General features: G+C 47.8%; 6 protein-coding genes across 6 annotated transcripts, besides 2 other annotated features; 2 read left to right on the forward strand and 4 right to left on the reverse strand.

Moving 5' to 3' along the window:
• Positions 1 to 729: 729 nt before the first annotated feature.
• Positions 730 to 2067, reverse strand: UA08_03022 (hypothetical protein; the record flags this gene model as incomplete). The annotated part of the gene is made up of 3 exons (XM_020265128.1): positions 730 to 908; positions 1043 to 1166; positions 1225 to 2067. 3 exons carry the CDS (start codon positions 2065 to 2067, stop codon positions 730 to 732), a joined length of 1146 nt encoding a protein of 381 aa, XP_020121943.1.
• Positions 1049 to 1091: a repeat region (Identified by RepeatMasker using a combination of RepBase library and repeat library created with RepeatScout).
• A 485-nt stretch (positions 2068 to 2552) lies between the features above and the next one.
• Positions 2553 to 3626, forward strand: UA08_03023 (putative proteasome subunit alpha type-2; the record flags this gene model as incomplete). Its single annotated transcript, XM_020265129.1, has 5 exons — positions 2553 to 2596; positions 2662 to 2681; positions 2732 to 2782; positions 2850 to 3446; positions 3508 to 3626. The coding sequence occupies 5 exons, from the start codon at positions 2553 to 2555 to the stop codon at positions 3624 to 3626; spliced, it is 831 nt and encodes a 276-aa protein (XP_020121940.1).
• A 270-nt stretch (positions 3627 to 3896) lies between these two features.
• UA08_03024 (hypothetical protein) lies at positions 3897 to 6541 on the reverse strand (the record flags this gene model as incomplete). Its single annotated transcript, XM_020265130.1, has 7 exons — positions 3897 to 4487; positions 4541 to 4934; positions 4998 to 5462; positions 5713 to 5954; positions 6014 to 6093; positions 6150 to 6248; positions 6307 to 6541. 7 exons carry the CDS (start codon positions 6539 to 6541, stop codon positions 3897 to 3899), a joined length of 2106 nt encoding a protein of 701 aa, XP_020121941.1.
• Positions 6542 to 7183: 642 nt separating this feature from the next.
• UA08_03025 (hypothetical protein) lies at positions 7184 to 7557 on the forward strand (the record flags this gene model as incomplete). The annotated part of the gene is made up of 2 exons (XM_020265131.1): positions 7184 to 7250; positions 7322 to 7557. The coding sequence occupies 2 exons, from the start codon at positions 7184 to 7186 to the stop codon at positions 7555 to 7557; spliced, it is 303 nt and encodes a 100-aa protein (XP_020121938.1).
• A 2451-nt stretch (positions 7558 to 10008) lies between these two features.
• Positions 10009 to 10042: a repeat region (Identified by RepeatMasker using a combination of RepBase library and repeat library created with RepeatScout).
• Positions 10043 to 12380: 2338 nt separating this feature from the next.
• UA08_03026 (hypothetical protein) lies at positions 12381 to 13208 on the reverse strand (the record flags this gene model as incomplete). Its single annotated transcript, XM_020265132.1, has 2 exons — positions 12381 to 12882; positions 12955 to 13208. The coding sequence occupies 2 exons, from the start codon at positions 13206 to 13208 to the stop codon at positions 12381 to 12383; spliced, it is 756 nt and encodes a 251-aa protein (XP_020121939.1).
• A 266-nt stretch (positions 13209 to 13474) lies between these two features.
• Positions 13475 to 14888, reverse strand: UA08_03027 (hypothetical protein; the record flags this gene model as incomplete). Its single annotated transcript, XM_020265133.1, has 5 exons — positions 13475 to 13788; positions 13854 to 14308; positions 14375 to 14498; positions 14566 to 14658; positions 14720 to 14888. The coding sequence occupies 5 exons, from the start codon at positions 14886 to 14888 to the stop codon at positions 13475 to 13477; spliced, it is 1155 nt and encodes a 384-aa protein (XP_020121936.1).
• Positions 14889 to 14957: the final 69 nt, after the last annotated feature.

A 14957-nucleotide genomic window follows, 5' to 3' on the forward strand; every position in this document is an offset into this window, starting at 1 on the left:
ACAAACTGCAAACCAAGTTGACTGAAGCCATCCTCGAGTGTCTGCATGCAATGGAACGGCTACAACGGAAGAGAGAAAAGAGAGACAGAGAGAGAGAGAGAGAGAGAGAGAGAGAGAGAGAAGTGGGTAGGGAAAAAGAGGCAGGAAGAGGCAAGAAGAGCCCCAGGTGGGTGTGCTTTCCTCCTGGACCGACTCCATTGCTGGGGTCTGGCCCCTCTGAGGAGACGATATCGACATGGCCAGAAGATACAGAAACAGAGGGTTTCTGGAGAGCAACGAGGGAGAGTGCTGAGTGTAGCAAGAAAGCATGGGGGCGCTCTCTTGTATGTTCAGTCCGCTGAGGTTGCGCTTTAGGGCTTGTGCAGTCTTGCACACTGGGAAGGCAGCAACCAAGACACGCTGAAACACTAGCGCGGTAGGAAGGTGAAGCCTGAAGGCCCGTTGCCTGTTTGGGAAGGCTGCCTGAGGTTCACAGAGACGCGCGCTGATTGGCTGGCTGCAGGTGAATGGCTGAATGCCCAACAGGGAAACGGCGTGTGCACGTGCACGTGCACGTGTCCAGCTCTTGGCAGGCAAACCATGTGATTTCCTACTTCCAGCATTTCACTCTTCCGTGTCTCTCTGGCTCACTAGTCACTACATCTGAAGAAAAGAAAGGATCAAGGATGCACTTCATTATTCATAAGCTACACAATACAAACACCCACGTACGCATGTACCGCGCCTCGATCAGACAAGAGCCATGGCAGACTCAACTAAGGAGCCACGCATTGTCGGGTCCATCAAGGACGCGGTCTCTCCTTCCCCGAGGCCATGCCCGGCGTCAAGTGAGCAAGACACATAACGTGCCTGGCTCTGCCGGGTAGACCAGGAGTTAGCGAAGGAGGCGGTAGATCTTCGCACATTGACTGATTGGCACGTCATTGGCAGGAGCGTGACAACTCAAAGTAGTGCGAGCAGTCGTAGCCCCAAGAAGACGATGGAACCAATCGACGTAAGTAGATAATAGTGATTTGCTAATGCTCCTTCTTGTCGTGCTTACCCGCGCCATCGACATCGACATCGTCGGCGTCATCGTCATCGTCATCATCTTGGACATCGAGAACCCGCTCGCCGGCTTTCTCTAGAGCATTCCGTACCCAGTGCCGGACACCTTTGTAGACAGCCTAAATGGAGAGAGCAAAGTCAGCAACCGCAGCAATCACAGGAAACGAAGAAACGTACCACTAGAAATGTGGCAACGCCGAAAAGCACCACCAGCCAATTAATGGACGCAACTCGACTGCGGCCTGTAGTCCGCCCACCATTGCTAATTAGACCGGAGCCTCGGAGATGCCACCAGCGCCAGGGAGACAACGCAACGAAGGCCTTGATGATTGAGAGAACCCCAAGAGATGCAAGACCTTTGAGGAAATGTTCTAACCATGTTGGTTCTTCGTCTAGATCTGGCAGGTCCAGGACGTGAGTCGACTCCCAGAATTCAGAACCAACAATGGTGTCCACGGGATCCAAATAAAGATTAATTATAGGGTCAGCAACAAATCCGAGAGCAAAGATAGTGAAAAGCAGAATTGAACACGTGAGAACAAGTTGTGCCAAAGCACTAGTAATCCAGCGGGCCCATATTACCCTTTGAAATCGATACCTAAACCGGCACGTTGGACATTGCCAGTAGTTTCTCCGCCCATAGGAGGGATCGGCATGCCGCCAGGACTGCAAGCAGCCTTCGTGCACATAACGCGAAGACCCTTTACATTTGCAAGGCCGTAAAAGGCGCCCAAGTTCTGGATCAGACGAAACATAGACAACGCGTGGTTTCGATTGAAGCATGCTAGGTAAGTATTCTGATTCTGGGACCGACGTCGGATAGACCGTGTCCAAGCATATCCGGCACGTACGAGGAGGATAGTGGCGTTTAGGCCTGTGTGGTATATCTTGTGTGCTCTGAGAAGAACCAGCGGCGTCCGGCTCTGCCTGCGCCGGCTCCGGAAAAGCACCCGGCGTCGAGCCGGGGAGGTCGTCTGGCCATGTCCAAGCTGGCGTTCTGCGAGAAGACGAAGAAAACATTTTTTTGTTCCTCTTTCACATGAAAACCACGCGCTGACTCTGAAAAGTCCCGCGACAATGTATTTGTAATCTCATCAACAGATGATATCCACGTCTGGTATCTCGCACGTGAGAGATGCGAAGTGCAAAATAGATAACTACTAAGAGCTCATGTAGTGAGGCTGGAAATTGTCCATGTACATTTCATGGCAACTTGGAACCGATGCCGGGTGCTGAGCACATGAGAAAAGAAAAGATTGTTCGAGAAGGAAAAAAGGACGAGCCCTTTTTGTGCAGGTGAGCTTCAACACGCTAGTCCCGAACGGGCAAAGCCAGACTGACCGCCTTTGGCGTCAACATCTGGCAGGCTGCCGCCGAGGAGCTCCATCTCTCTGTGCTTATCGCTTTGAAGCTTCTCATCTCCCATCTTTCTCTTTCTCGCGGTATCTCAAGAAGGCATCTTCATTTCCCGTACCTCACCGAAGCTTCTACAAACACTTATATCCATGGCGGACCGTTATTCCTTTTCCCTCACAACCTTCTCCCCCAGGTGAGAGCCATCATCATCCGTCAGCTTGTTTGCAGCAGTGGTAGCGGTCTAACATTTCATCACAGCGGAAAGCTGGTTCAAATTGGTATTTGCGCCTCTAGGATTATGATATTTGGAACCGTCTAACTCATGTAGAATATGCCTTGAACGCCGTCAATGCTGGTGTCACTGCGCTTGGCATCAAAGGTAGGCTTTCCAGAGCTACTTGGGTCCTTGGGTAGTCTTTCGACTAACTAGGCCATGGAAATTATAGCCACAAATGGCGTTGTCCTGGCCACAGAGAAGAAATCAACATCGCCTCTTGCGGATACCGACTCCCTATCAAAAATCGCTTTGATTACCCCCGACATTGGTACGGTATATGCTGGTATGAGCCCCGACTATCGGGTCCTTGTCGACAAGGCTCGAAAGGTCTCTCACACCGGCTACAAACGGATCTATAACGAGTACCCTCCGACTCGCATTTTAGTTCAAGATGTCGCTCGTATTGTTCAGGAAGCCACACAGTCCGGAGGTGTCCGCCCATACGGTGTTAGCTTGCTGGTTGCAGGATGGGATGAGGGCGTTGAGCCCGAGGAAGCCAATCAGAAGGATGACGGGTCGGAGAAGAAGGCAACTGGAAAGACCGGTGGTATCTTGAAAGGCGGTCCTAGTCTGTACCAGGTTGACCCTAGCGGAAGCTACTTCCCATGGAAGGCTACAGCCATTGGCAAGAGCGCGACAAGTGCCAAGACATTCCTCGAAAAGCGCTACACAGAGGGCTTGGAGTTGGAAGATGCCATTCACATTGCTCTTCTCACTTTGAAGGAGACAATTGAAGGAGAAATGAATGGCGATACTGTCGAGATTGGTATGTCTCTGTCTTTATCCTGTGTGATCCCTCAATGTATGCTTACTAACGACTACTATAGGTATCGTCGGACCCCCTGCAGATCATTTACTCGGTTATCAAGGACTGGAGGGTGCCCGGGGCCCAAGGTTTAGAACCCTCACCAAGGAGGAGATTGAAGACTACTTGACCAATCTATAATCGCGACTAGGATATTTTTTTTTATCGTTTAGACGGATCCATGCCTCTGCTTTGTCGTTGTATTATAGTAGGGTCATTGGGTCCTCAACTCTTCCAACGAATGACCAAGCGTCCTAGATGATGAATGGAATAGATGCCGCACCCTTCAGATATATGTTTGTCAACGTAGAAAGGGAGTTTGTGCTTTTGATTGCTCTAGACTTCTGCTTTATGTGTCGTACTGCATTCAGCCTACCAAAGCTATGATTCATATGTACATGCCTCATACGCTCAATCCATCCAGGTGACGCTCTTCGTCGCCAAAAACTCCTTCACGCCTTCCTCCGTGTTAAAACGGCCCCATCCGCTATTCTTCACTCCGCCATGTGGAAGGGCTGGTTCATCATGGACCGTCATGCTGTTGATGTGCACGGCGCCTGACTGGATTTTCTTGGCCATTGCCAGCCCTTTGCGAAGATCCTCCGTGAAAACAGCCGCAGACAGACCATAGCCACCTGCATTGGCCAGGCGAATCGCTTCGTCGTCGCTGTCGACTACCATGTATGCCGCGAACGAAGCAAATGATTCTTCTTGCCACGCGCGCATACTTTCGTTGACATTTCCCAGGACCACGGGCGGCATGCGCACGCTGGCCGGGTCGGACTCGATATCGCCATTGAACACTCCATGGGCAACTTCTGCGCCTGCCGAGAGGGCGTCGCATATCAGAGCACTGACTCGTTTCTTCGCGGCCATACTGACGATCGTCGGCGCTAGTTCGGAAAAAAATCCGTCAAACATCTTTTTGAAGATGATGTTGAAGTCTTGGGCAATGGCAGAGTTCAGTATAATGCGATCCGTCGACATGCAGATTTGCCCCGACTACACTGTTAGCTTAGTTAGGGCTAGAAGCAGCTTGTCTTCAATACACCCACATTGATAAAAGCACCCATCAAGACAGCTAACGCCGCGGTCTCAAGATTGGCATCTTCGCACACAATAGCGTTATTTTTGCCCCCGAGCTCCATCAAGCACGGCTTAAGATTCTGTCCACACAAGGCTGCCACCTTTCGACCAACCGCCGTGCTACCGGTGAAATTGACCTTGCGAATCGCTGGATGTTCGATCATGGTATTGACAACGACAAGCGCATCTTGAGGCCGCGTTGAAACCAGATTAAAGCACCCAGCAGGCAGGCCGGCGTCGAGAAAGGCGCGTGCCACGGCATAATAGCAGCGAGGCGTCTGCTCGGACGACTTGATGACAGTGGTATTCCCTCCTGCTAGAGCGCACGCGGCCGCGCGGATTGCAAACACATATGGAGCATTCCTGAGCTCACTTTCTCTTAGCACAATAATAAATTAAACCTTTCCTCGTAGACGGTTCCCTTACCAAGGAACTATACCCAGGATCACGCCCATCGGCTCTCGGTACACGATTGCACTTTGGCCCTCTGCTTCGACCACTGGAACATGGCCACAGACAGAAGTAATGCGACAAGCAATATCACGCAGCATTTTAATGCCCAGCGGGGCAACAAAGCCGGTAGAAGAAGCAACATCAGCGCCCATCTCTACTCTCATAAACTCGGCATTTTGCTCGAGGCGCGACTCGAGAATATCAGCAGCCTTGAGCAGAATATCTCGTCTCACGGTAGGCTTGGTGCTTGACCACGCTGGGAATGCGCGCTCGGAAGACTCGATGGCGCGAATGGCATCTGTTGGGGTTGCAGATGCTGCTGTCCAACAGGTCTTGTTTGTATAGGGGCTGATTACATCGAAGGCACTCTCGCCGGCCTCCTCCTCCCCATGGATGATCAACGGAACGCGGTGAGCAGAAGACATTTCTAGTAGATTCCTATTGTCTAATAGAGAAAAAAAAAAAAAAGGAAAAAGAAAAAGGAAAGAGAAAGTACAAAAATATTCCTGACGAGGAAAGACTGCTACTCATTCTTTGTTGTACCCTTTCTGCGGGGATCCATATCTCTTTGTCTCTATCACACATATGCACTGAATTAATATTGAACGCAGGATTCAGCTCCTGCGTGGCTGGGAGCCGAATTAGGAAATAAATCTTCTCTCTGCATATACTCTGCTTGTGCATCTACATGATCCCCGTATCGGAGGAATTCGCCCATTGCACCGCCCAGTCAACCACCTGCCCGTAGTCACGACACAACTTGTCTGACCCCCAGCCAGTAGTGATACGTGTCTCGCGATTGACATGCTCGAGATTAGTGTCGGCCGCGCACATCAGAGCCTGGCGGAGGTAGTCAAAGCAGTGTCGCAGGTGGCCATCATCAATGGAAGTGTCATTATGAATTGTATAATATGCAACGCGGATAGCATGCTATTTCAGGCAGGGTTGGCCAACTGCACAGTCATAAGACAGAAAAGAAAAGCTCTTACCAGGCAGTGAAGTTGATGAAAAACTGCAATGTTGGCCACGAACGGGGCTAGTTGAGGGTGATGTACGAATCCACGGCCAACTAGTCTCATGTCAGCCTGGTCATACCTGCATATTCAAGTATACGAGGAAACATACCCGGTATGAGCGAGTCCCAAGCGGCCTCCGACTCGGGCGTTGGCCGTTGAGAGAAGGTGAGGTTGTGCTCCCAGACTTGATGAACAGTTCCGGGGGGTACTGCAAGTGTCCTTCAATGATTAATTGCCAAATGAACAGGAGAGCTCGCAGCATGTACCAAGAAGACCGTGGCTTTCATTCAGGTAGGATTTAAGTGCAGACTGCCTGCCAGCCAAGAAAATCATCACCAGGGCGACAATGGCCAACAAGGGAAATGCCGCCCAATTTACCCAACTACGGGCGAGGAATAAGGGCTTGATTTCGGCTTCATCTGATTGGGAGCCAGTGAGGGATTGGTATTTGATACTGGAGCTTTGTGAAGACATGTCCGTAAAACGCTTAAGGAACCACATGCGGATGGTGGCTGTTCGTCATTGTAGTTCTTATAGACGCAGGAGACCCCCAAAAATATGCACAGAAACTGAAGAGACTGAGAATACGAAAAAAGAAAATACAAGAAAAGAAAAGAAAAGGAGGGGGAAGGGGGGTTGGGTGAGGGAAAATGCGGAAGACCAAAAATGGTTCATCCGTGAAATGAACGCCAATGCAATCTCGAGGACCACCTTCGGCGTGATGTAGAATGTGATATCTAGAGGAAAGGTACATAACTCGCTCTTTGCACTTGTGCCCGAGTCTGAGTACCCCTCTTACTTTTCTTTGTTTGGGAGAGCACCACGTCCGAAAAGCACAGTATTCATCTCCATTTATGCAGGTTATCATCAATATTGCTTTTTCTTTCGCCCATGTCTCGGGCAATATCCACGGAGGTGTTTGCCAATCAAGAACTCACAAGACTTTCAAGCTCCAAGGTCGAAGCTAAATATCAGAGTCCATTGTGCCATCAGCACAAGGACCTTGTCAGGGTATAAGAACCTCATCACGGTCTGTACTTCGTTGTACTTTTTCACCTTCAGAATACGCCTTTTTGTTGAAATTCCAAGAATTGACATCCACTACTTCCTTATACCAATCCATTGAATTGGAAATTTCCCAAAATGCTCCACTCAAAGTACCTTGCTTCCATTGTCCTCTTCCTCGCAGTAGGTTTGGCAGCACCAACCGGTACGGCATTCTTGAATCAAGCCTTGGGCAATATGAATGAATGATGACTGACAATGAAATCGCCAAACCAGAGGCCAGGCGCGATGTTAACACCTGGGCAGCTGAAGATAATGCCAAACGCGACGTTAACACCTGGGGAGCTGAAGACACGGCCAAGCTCGACAGCAGCCAGACCAATACTTGGGCTGCTGACGATACGGCCAGGCGCGATGTTAACACCTGGGCCTCTGAAGATACTGCTATACGTGATGTCAACACCTGGGGTGCTGAGATACTGCCGAATAAAAAGGGATTGGTATCAAGTTAGTCTAGTTATGCTCGAGGAGATTTCTCATGGCACTCTAAATTTTGCTGGAAGTGAGAGGAAATTCGTATACCGAAAGCTGCATATTTTATCAGCTAGAAATCAAGACAGGAATATCAAAGACGTACTTTGTTTTGCAAGGGCAATAAAATCGCCCAGCTTACACTTTTAGCTGGGCGTGGCTAGTGAGAAAATTCCCTACTTAGGATTAGAATAATGCCCAGTGTGTTTTTTGCTGTAGGCTCTTAGTGTGAAAATAAATTTAGTTGTGTGTGAAAAAGTCAAATTTACGCAAATAAATTACCGCTATCCCAAAACGGGCTGTCACTGTTTACATGGCATCGACGAACTTATGCTGTGTCCAGCATGTGCAGACGCTCGAAGTCATACACGAGTCGGTCTTCGGAGACCAAAAAGAAAAAGCAAAGCCGCGAAATAATTATGAACAGTATTGAACAATTACATTGCATACCATGTCGACAAGGCTATATACCAAAGACAGGGTATAGTACCCACTGCATGTCTGCTGGCCTGCCTGATCTCAATTTCAGCCCTCATTTGAATCGGAGGAGTTACTCCGAACGTTGAAATCCAAGCAGTATGTCGACTGCCAACTTGCCAACCAATCAGGGAAGAAATTTCTCATCTACTATGATTTCATGAAATGCCACGGTTTGTCTCTATTCTTTTCTTCCTCTCTTCTTTCTTTTTCGGGCAATACAAATCGGTTGGTTTATACAACGATTGACTTTATCCTTCTATGGTACTATGGTGAATAATCATATCTTTATCCATCTTCAAACTCAATCATCATGGCTCCAAGCGCTCTGGGATGGGAGGAGATCAGGATAGGCATTGCACTCTCAGCCCTTGCTGCTGTCGCCGTAGTCTTGCGCTTCATATCCCGTCTGGTCAAACGTATGAAGATAGGGCTGGATGATTGGATGGCAGTGGCTTCGCTGATATCCATAACCGCCATGCTCATACAGTTGATTCTTTGTGAGTTGTGTGCATTGCCGAGTTATTTGGGCCATCTAATGGGTGAACAATAACAAAACCAGGGGCGGTAATTGGAAACAGTGGGAAGCACATGAGTACGCTGAATGCTGAGCAAATCGTGAAGTTTAACAAGGTTGATGTCGCCCTCCCAGTCTGTTTACGGAGGTCCTTCTCACTTTGCTTGAAAACCACAGATTTTTCTCGCCAATCAATTCACCTACGCAGTAACCAGTCCACTGGTAAAACTCACCATTATACTCTTCTATCGACGCATATTCGCTACCGCCAAATTTCGTTCTGTTGCCAATGCACTTTGCTTAGGGTGCATAATCTGGTCTGCTGTCGCCATTTTGGGCTTTGCCCTTCAGTGTCAGCCACTGTCACGGCAATGGGACAGTTCAATCCCCGGAACTTGTGATAACCAACTTTCCTTCATTGAATGTATTCAGGGGATGAATATTTTTCTTGACGTTGCCATTTTCGCCGTGCCTTGGCCAATGATTTGGAATCTGCATAGGCCCTGGCAAGACAAAGTGGCTCTTTCGGGCGTCTTCATACTCGGTGGGTTGTACGTGTTTTCTCCCAACCTGTTGTATGCAAATGTATTGGAATTGATGCATGGGAACAGTGTTGTCGGTGCCAGTATATATAGGATGGTCGCATTGACCGAGATCAAATCGGATGATATTACTTGTGAGCATGCTTCACTATATCCCCCGGAAACCTGGAAGTCAGAAAGTAACCTTGGCAGCAGATACCATTTATAATGGCGAAATATGGACATTTGTCGAACCTTGTATTGGGCTAGTCGGCGGTTGTCTGCCTACAATTCGGGCTCTCTTCCCCGCCTATGCTGCCAATAAGAAGAGTACCTCCAGATCCTATATCAAGCAGCTTCCTATGATCACTTTGCGAGACAAAAAGCTTGAGACTGAAATGTCGCGCCTAAATTCGGTGGATTATCATGACCAGGGAGGACTGAACTCGTCTTGTGTGACCTCATGTTCCATGAACTCGGTGGACGATATAAACAGGAATATAGATAGTCGCCATATTCAAGTCGACACACGTATTGAGATAGTTTAAAGACGGTCACGGAGATGGGAAATTTGCGATATAAGGATAAAAGTAAAGGGTTCTTATCTACGAGATTGTGCCTGCGGCGCACCATAATCATCTCATCACCTTTTCTAGAGGTGAGGCCCAGCTGGGTGGCTAATGCGAGGATAAGCAGCGACAGATTAGTAAATTGGTATATCAGATTCTCTGAATCTTGGCTCCTCGGGCCGGTGCTCTACACCAAGCCCACCTAGATACAGAGTTGGCTGATGCATTCGAGTAGATTTCTGTGTGCTTACGGATTCGCCGCCGTCGGGATGCGGTGAGAGGGCTATACAAATGCCTAGTTGTATTACCAATGTGTACGGAGATTCGACTTTTACTTTGCCAGCTATGAGTAGTAGTAGTAGTAGTAGTAGTAGTAGTAGTAACTAGTTACCAAATTTTCTCACGAACCGGGGTGAACGCTTGCTCGATATGAGCACAAATTGCCCGCAGTGTGTCGATCATTCGAAACAGGCCCTTGAAGGATACGATCAACCTCTGCATGCTACGGCACATCACATTGCTATTGATTGGCTTACGACCTATCATTGTCAACCTTGTAAAGGTTAAAAGGATCCCTGGCCTGTCTCCTTTTCAGCTTCTGCCAATACGCCCGCATGTATAACCCCTGTCGTTTCAGCATTTCCGCCGTAAAGGCAGTGTGCTGATGCATGGGAAAAGCAATATGCGGCGGTGAATCTCGATGATCTAATTCGATACACACTAGTTAATCCACTTTCTTTGAATGTAGCCGGCAGATTTGGCATCCAGCGCGCTTGTATTGGACATCTGCTGTGTCATGTTGCACCGGGGCAGCTTTTGAAATAATCCAAGGCATCCGACTTATTGCTGGGGTCTGTTTTTTTTTCTCTGTGAGGCATGTGGTCATAATGTCATAGACTCCTATCAAATCCTCCGGTGGATCACTTCTGATGATGTCCAGTGTTGCATCGTGACATTGGTGAACGTTGACGCCAATTTGAATTAATTGTTACGTTCACAGAATCTTCCTATGGTTCAACATGCGAACTGCTATCAAGACAGTCGCGAGGTAAGACATACTCGGAAGCCATCTTCGAAGTTCTTCCCACGCACTTGAATGGAAGAACGAATGTAAAATAGGTGAAACAGTCTCATGGACCTTTATGCACTACTTCGGACCTGTATCATACTCTCTACTTCTATACTACTGGTATTTTTTACTCTCAACGCTTACCAGGCACACTTTACAAGCAGGATTTATGCTGTGTGGCTCTATCCCTGAATCATCCGTGACGCAACATGCATACATGCGAGACCGTGTTCCGTGTTCCCACTTCGAGTACTCCTATTAGTACATACAGTGATACATAGTAAGTAGTTACAGCGGGACGAGTAAGGCCTTCAACCACGAAAGCGAATTTGGTCTAATGACCTATGCAATATTATGTGCGAGCAAGGGAATGTGCATTGCTGATCGATACTTGTCACTTACTCCGTGGATGTCCGAGGAAGCCCGGGAGCAGTACAAACGCCAGGGTAGTCAATACAGATGGAGATCAGTTAGGTAAATAAGCAATTTCTAATGATACTAATATTACACTAAGGAGTCAATTCCGTAAGTATGAATGGGTTTGTTAGAAACAATATCCAAAGAATGCAGTCCTAGGATCTGAGCCACTTTCAGGAAAACCCATCCGGTGATTAGAAAAGCCGCCTTTCTCATGGGGTGCGGCCATTTTCAGTACATCAGGACGATTGATGGCTGTCATATCTGTTGACTCATTTGAAAGCTGCATGAGACCCTTTCAAAAGGGGTCACCGTATATCGGACGACGAAATGACCGAGACGACGCATGAATATCAGGAGAAACCCAATTCTTAGCTCTCGGAGATTATCAGCGATAGATCAATCGAGACGGCTTTCTGTCCACGAGATAGGCGATAGTGAGCGAGTGTCTCTTTGAAGACGTTGCCCGCTGCGTAATTCGCTTGAGCTCGACTGCCAAAAACTCCATCACAGAGGACAGAAGCATGCAGAAGTTGTGGTTTTCAGGCAGCTCTCGGTGCCAGGATTCTGTTACCTTGAAGCTCGGGCTGACCATTCAATCTTCATAGAACATATTTTCAAGCAGATTGTCTCATAGTGTTGTGGGTTCTTCTTCACTGTACAAGAAAGCTGACAATTTGCTCTAGCCCCCTTCAATTAATCGCAAGTAGTAGAAGACGGCGATCCAGAACGTGAGAGGGGTATAAGATATCGCGCTTTTCTGCTAGCCATCTATCGCGCAAAGCTCCACCCAAATTTCTCCACCATAGCAATGACTACGAGATATTGGACGGAACCTCGTTTTCAGAATTGCTGACGCAGCTCACCTGTCAAGTTCCCAGCGTTGGTCTTCTGTTTTATTCAAGTCCCCATCTGCTGGAGGAATTTGTTGATCATGATTCTTCACTCAGCTCGATGATCCGTTTTACAGCTAGCCTATAGTCATCGTGATAGATTGCCGCTTGGATATTTTACTCCAGGTTCCTTGCATCTTGTATTGAGAAAGTGAGCTACCGAGTGTTATGCTAGATAATTCCTCACCGTTTACATTCAAGTTTAGGCTTTTCATTCAAATAAACAAAAAGACTTTACAAAGTCCCAATTTCCGGATGGATTATATTGATGGCTATACTGTATTTTCAATCCATATATACCTGCGTTAAACAGCCTTACTAGGAAAACACTTACTGCACCTTCAGCACAGTCCGAGATCAATTGACCGCTTTTCCGCTGCCTTCGAGATTAAAATGCCAGGCCTCGTTTTGGGGGCTGTATCAACAAAGGGAAACTGTATAACAACGCCGCCGTTGTTGTAAAACTTCAGCACGACATCATACACCAGCTGTCTATCCTCCGGATCTATGAGTCCCTGAATGGTGAGCCTCTCGCAGAGTGCCTCCTCCTCCTTCCACAACTTCTCCATCTCGGCCAATGTAGCTGAAACGATGTCTCTATACTGGATATTCGCCTTGGCCATCGCAGCCGTGAGTCTGCACTGGTACGATTCCGGATCGCACCAGGGAGGTGTTGCAGCAGCAGTATGACGCTTGGCGTAGATTCTTGCAATGACGATAAGTAATACCGCAGCTGTGGCAACGAGAGCACCTACTCGCAGCTTTGAGGACGGGGAAGTGTCATCGGAAATAAGAGACATAGTCGATTGGCTGAGAGAAAAAATCAAAAAGACCATGGCTAGGCTGAATAGATATGTCAAGCGTAGCCATTAGTGCTGATGATTTAATTACAATTTTGAAGGGGGAAAGACATACCAAGATCCGACCGATTTGTATCCTAAAGCGCAGATTAGTCGGACTAGCCACGACGTATGATTTATAGCTTTAACGCCAGACTGGCCGCGGTAACTAAGGACATAGTCTTCGGGAACCGCCAGTTGGGCGACACCGCTGTCATGCTGGAAACCACGGCGGGCAGCAAGTAGGAGAAGTAGCGGGGTGATGATATCGCCATCGTTGGGTTTAGCCATTTCAACGTCTGCAGAAGCAGATTTCTCGTTATGATCCATTATTTTCAAAGCGATTCAGTGAGTTCTTTTACAGTCGTCGAGAAATAAAAACAAGAAAAGAGAGATGTTGAGGAAAACTACGCACGTTTGACTATATAAATAGCAGCTACTATGTAACAACAGAGTTTCAGCCGCACTCAGGGGCCCACATGAGGCCCACAGACTACCGCAGTTTTTCTTCCAGATCGGGTAATTTGCATAACAAGAGTAACGCAATACAAAAGATCTTGACAAAGCAAAAACAAAAAAAAAGAGGACACAAATGCTTATTTGGACCTAATGATAATGACAGAAGCATAAGATGCCTGATCATAGGTTTGTATTTGCTCAACACACAAGCCTGAACGCTCCGCCAAGTCACTCCATTGTTGTGCACGGCGCTCTTTGCCGGCAAATGCCATCATCATCGATAGATCAATCATCGTAGAATGCCAGTGAGCCGACTGATCTGGCATCACAATCTCGTCGATTAGAATGCGGGAGTCCGGCAACAAGGCAGAAGCTAAATTTTGAAGAATCTTCAGTGCGTCATTGTCGGGCCAGTCGTGAAGGACTCGACGAAGATAATAGAACTTAGCACCTAGACTAGCAGGTGAGTAAAGGCTGTTATATGTTAACAACGCAGAACAAAATGGGAATACTGACCTTTGATTGGTTGCGGTGTGAAGAAATCATGCGCCTGTGCTTCAATCCCTTCAGTCACGGAAACCTGTTTGAGCGTCTGTGGGAGGTCTTGGAAAACTATACGATGCAAAAGATTGGGGTATCTTTTCCCAAGCAGAACACTCTGGTGGCCATAGCCGCCCCCGACATCCACAAAGAAGGGAGCTTCTTTTGTGCTTGGAGTCGTCGGTGGGACTTGGTTCGCTGCCCTCTGAAATACTTCAGCTGCGTCAATCCAGGCCGCCGAGGCCATTGCAGCCATTCCTTGGTGGAAGTGCTCGAACCGTTTTGGGTTTTGAGCAAACCATTCGAAAGGATGCAAATCGGTGTTGTAGGCTTTTTGGAATGGGGTGTGTGTATTCTTTGTGATATCTTGGTAGTTTGTTGATGCCAGGAAACTAAAAAGCTCACGAGCTACCGGAATATTTGTCTCAAATCTGAAAATTATAGCTTTTAGCGGGGACTTGAGATATCGGATTTACTATGAGATATTTCTTGCTTACCCATGGAGGACCTGTCCTTGCACCCGAGGAATAGCGAAAAACCGAGTAATCTTGTTGGCCGCGTATTGGCCACTGGGGTTTTCTTCGATAATGTTCATGGAGGCCAAATAGCGAAGGATTCTTGCTGTAGGTTTTGAAACAATGTTTGTCAGAACAAAGATCTTGAATTGGTAAGCAATAATACTCCTTACCAAGAAGCTCAGACGACATGCCGGTCGTTTTTGCGATCTGATTAACGTCTAGAAACTCGGACGTATCAGCGAGCGCTTGGAAGAGTTGCACATCTACCGCAACGCGAAACATGGCAATGAGTATATTCAATAAGGAGGTCAGCTTCACGCTCACGAAAAGGGTTTTGGGACATCACACGAACAAAATTGGAAAGACGCATCAACGTCTCCATAGGGTCCTCTAGTTCTGACTGCAGCTTGCCCAGAGCGCTCAAAATTTCCTGGCGTCCGGCTCTATCAGCGCTCTGCGCCAGAGACCTGATTTGTGCTATAGCCAATTCCATTTCGTTGTGGCTTTGTGAAACTTAAGATGTTCAATGAAGGCAGCCGCGTTTCGTATTTTGATGCTCGTT

This window comes from Talaromyces atroroseus (genome assembly GCF_001907595.1).
Source record: "Talaromyces atroroseus strain IBT 11181 chromosome Unknown scaffold_2, whole genome shotgun sequence".
NCBI classification, from domain to species: Eukaryota; Fungi; Ascomycota; class Eurotiomycetes; order Eurotiales; family Trichocomaceae; genus Talaromyces; species Talaromyces atroroseus.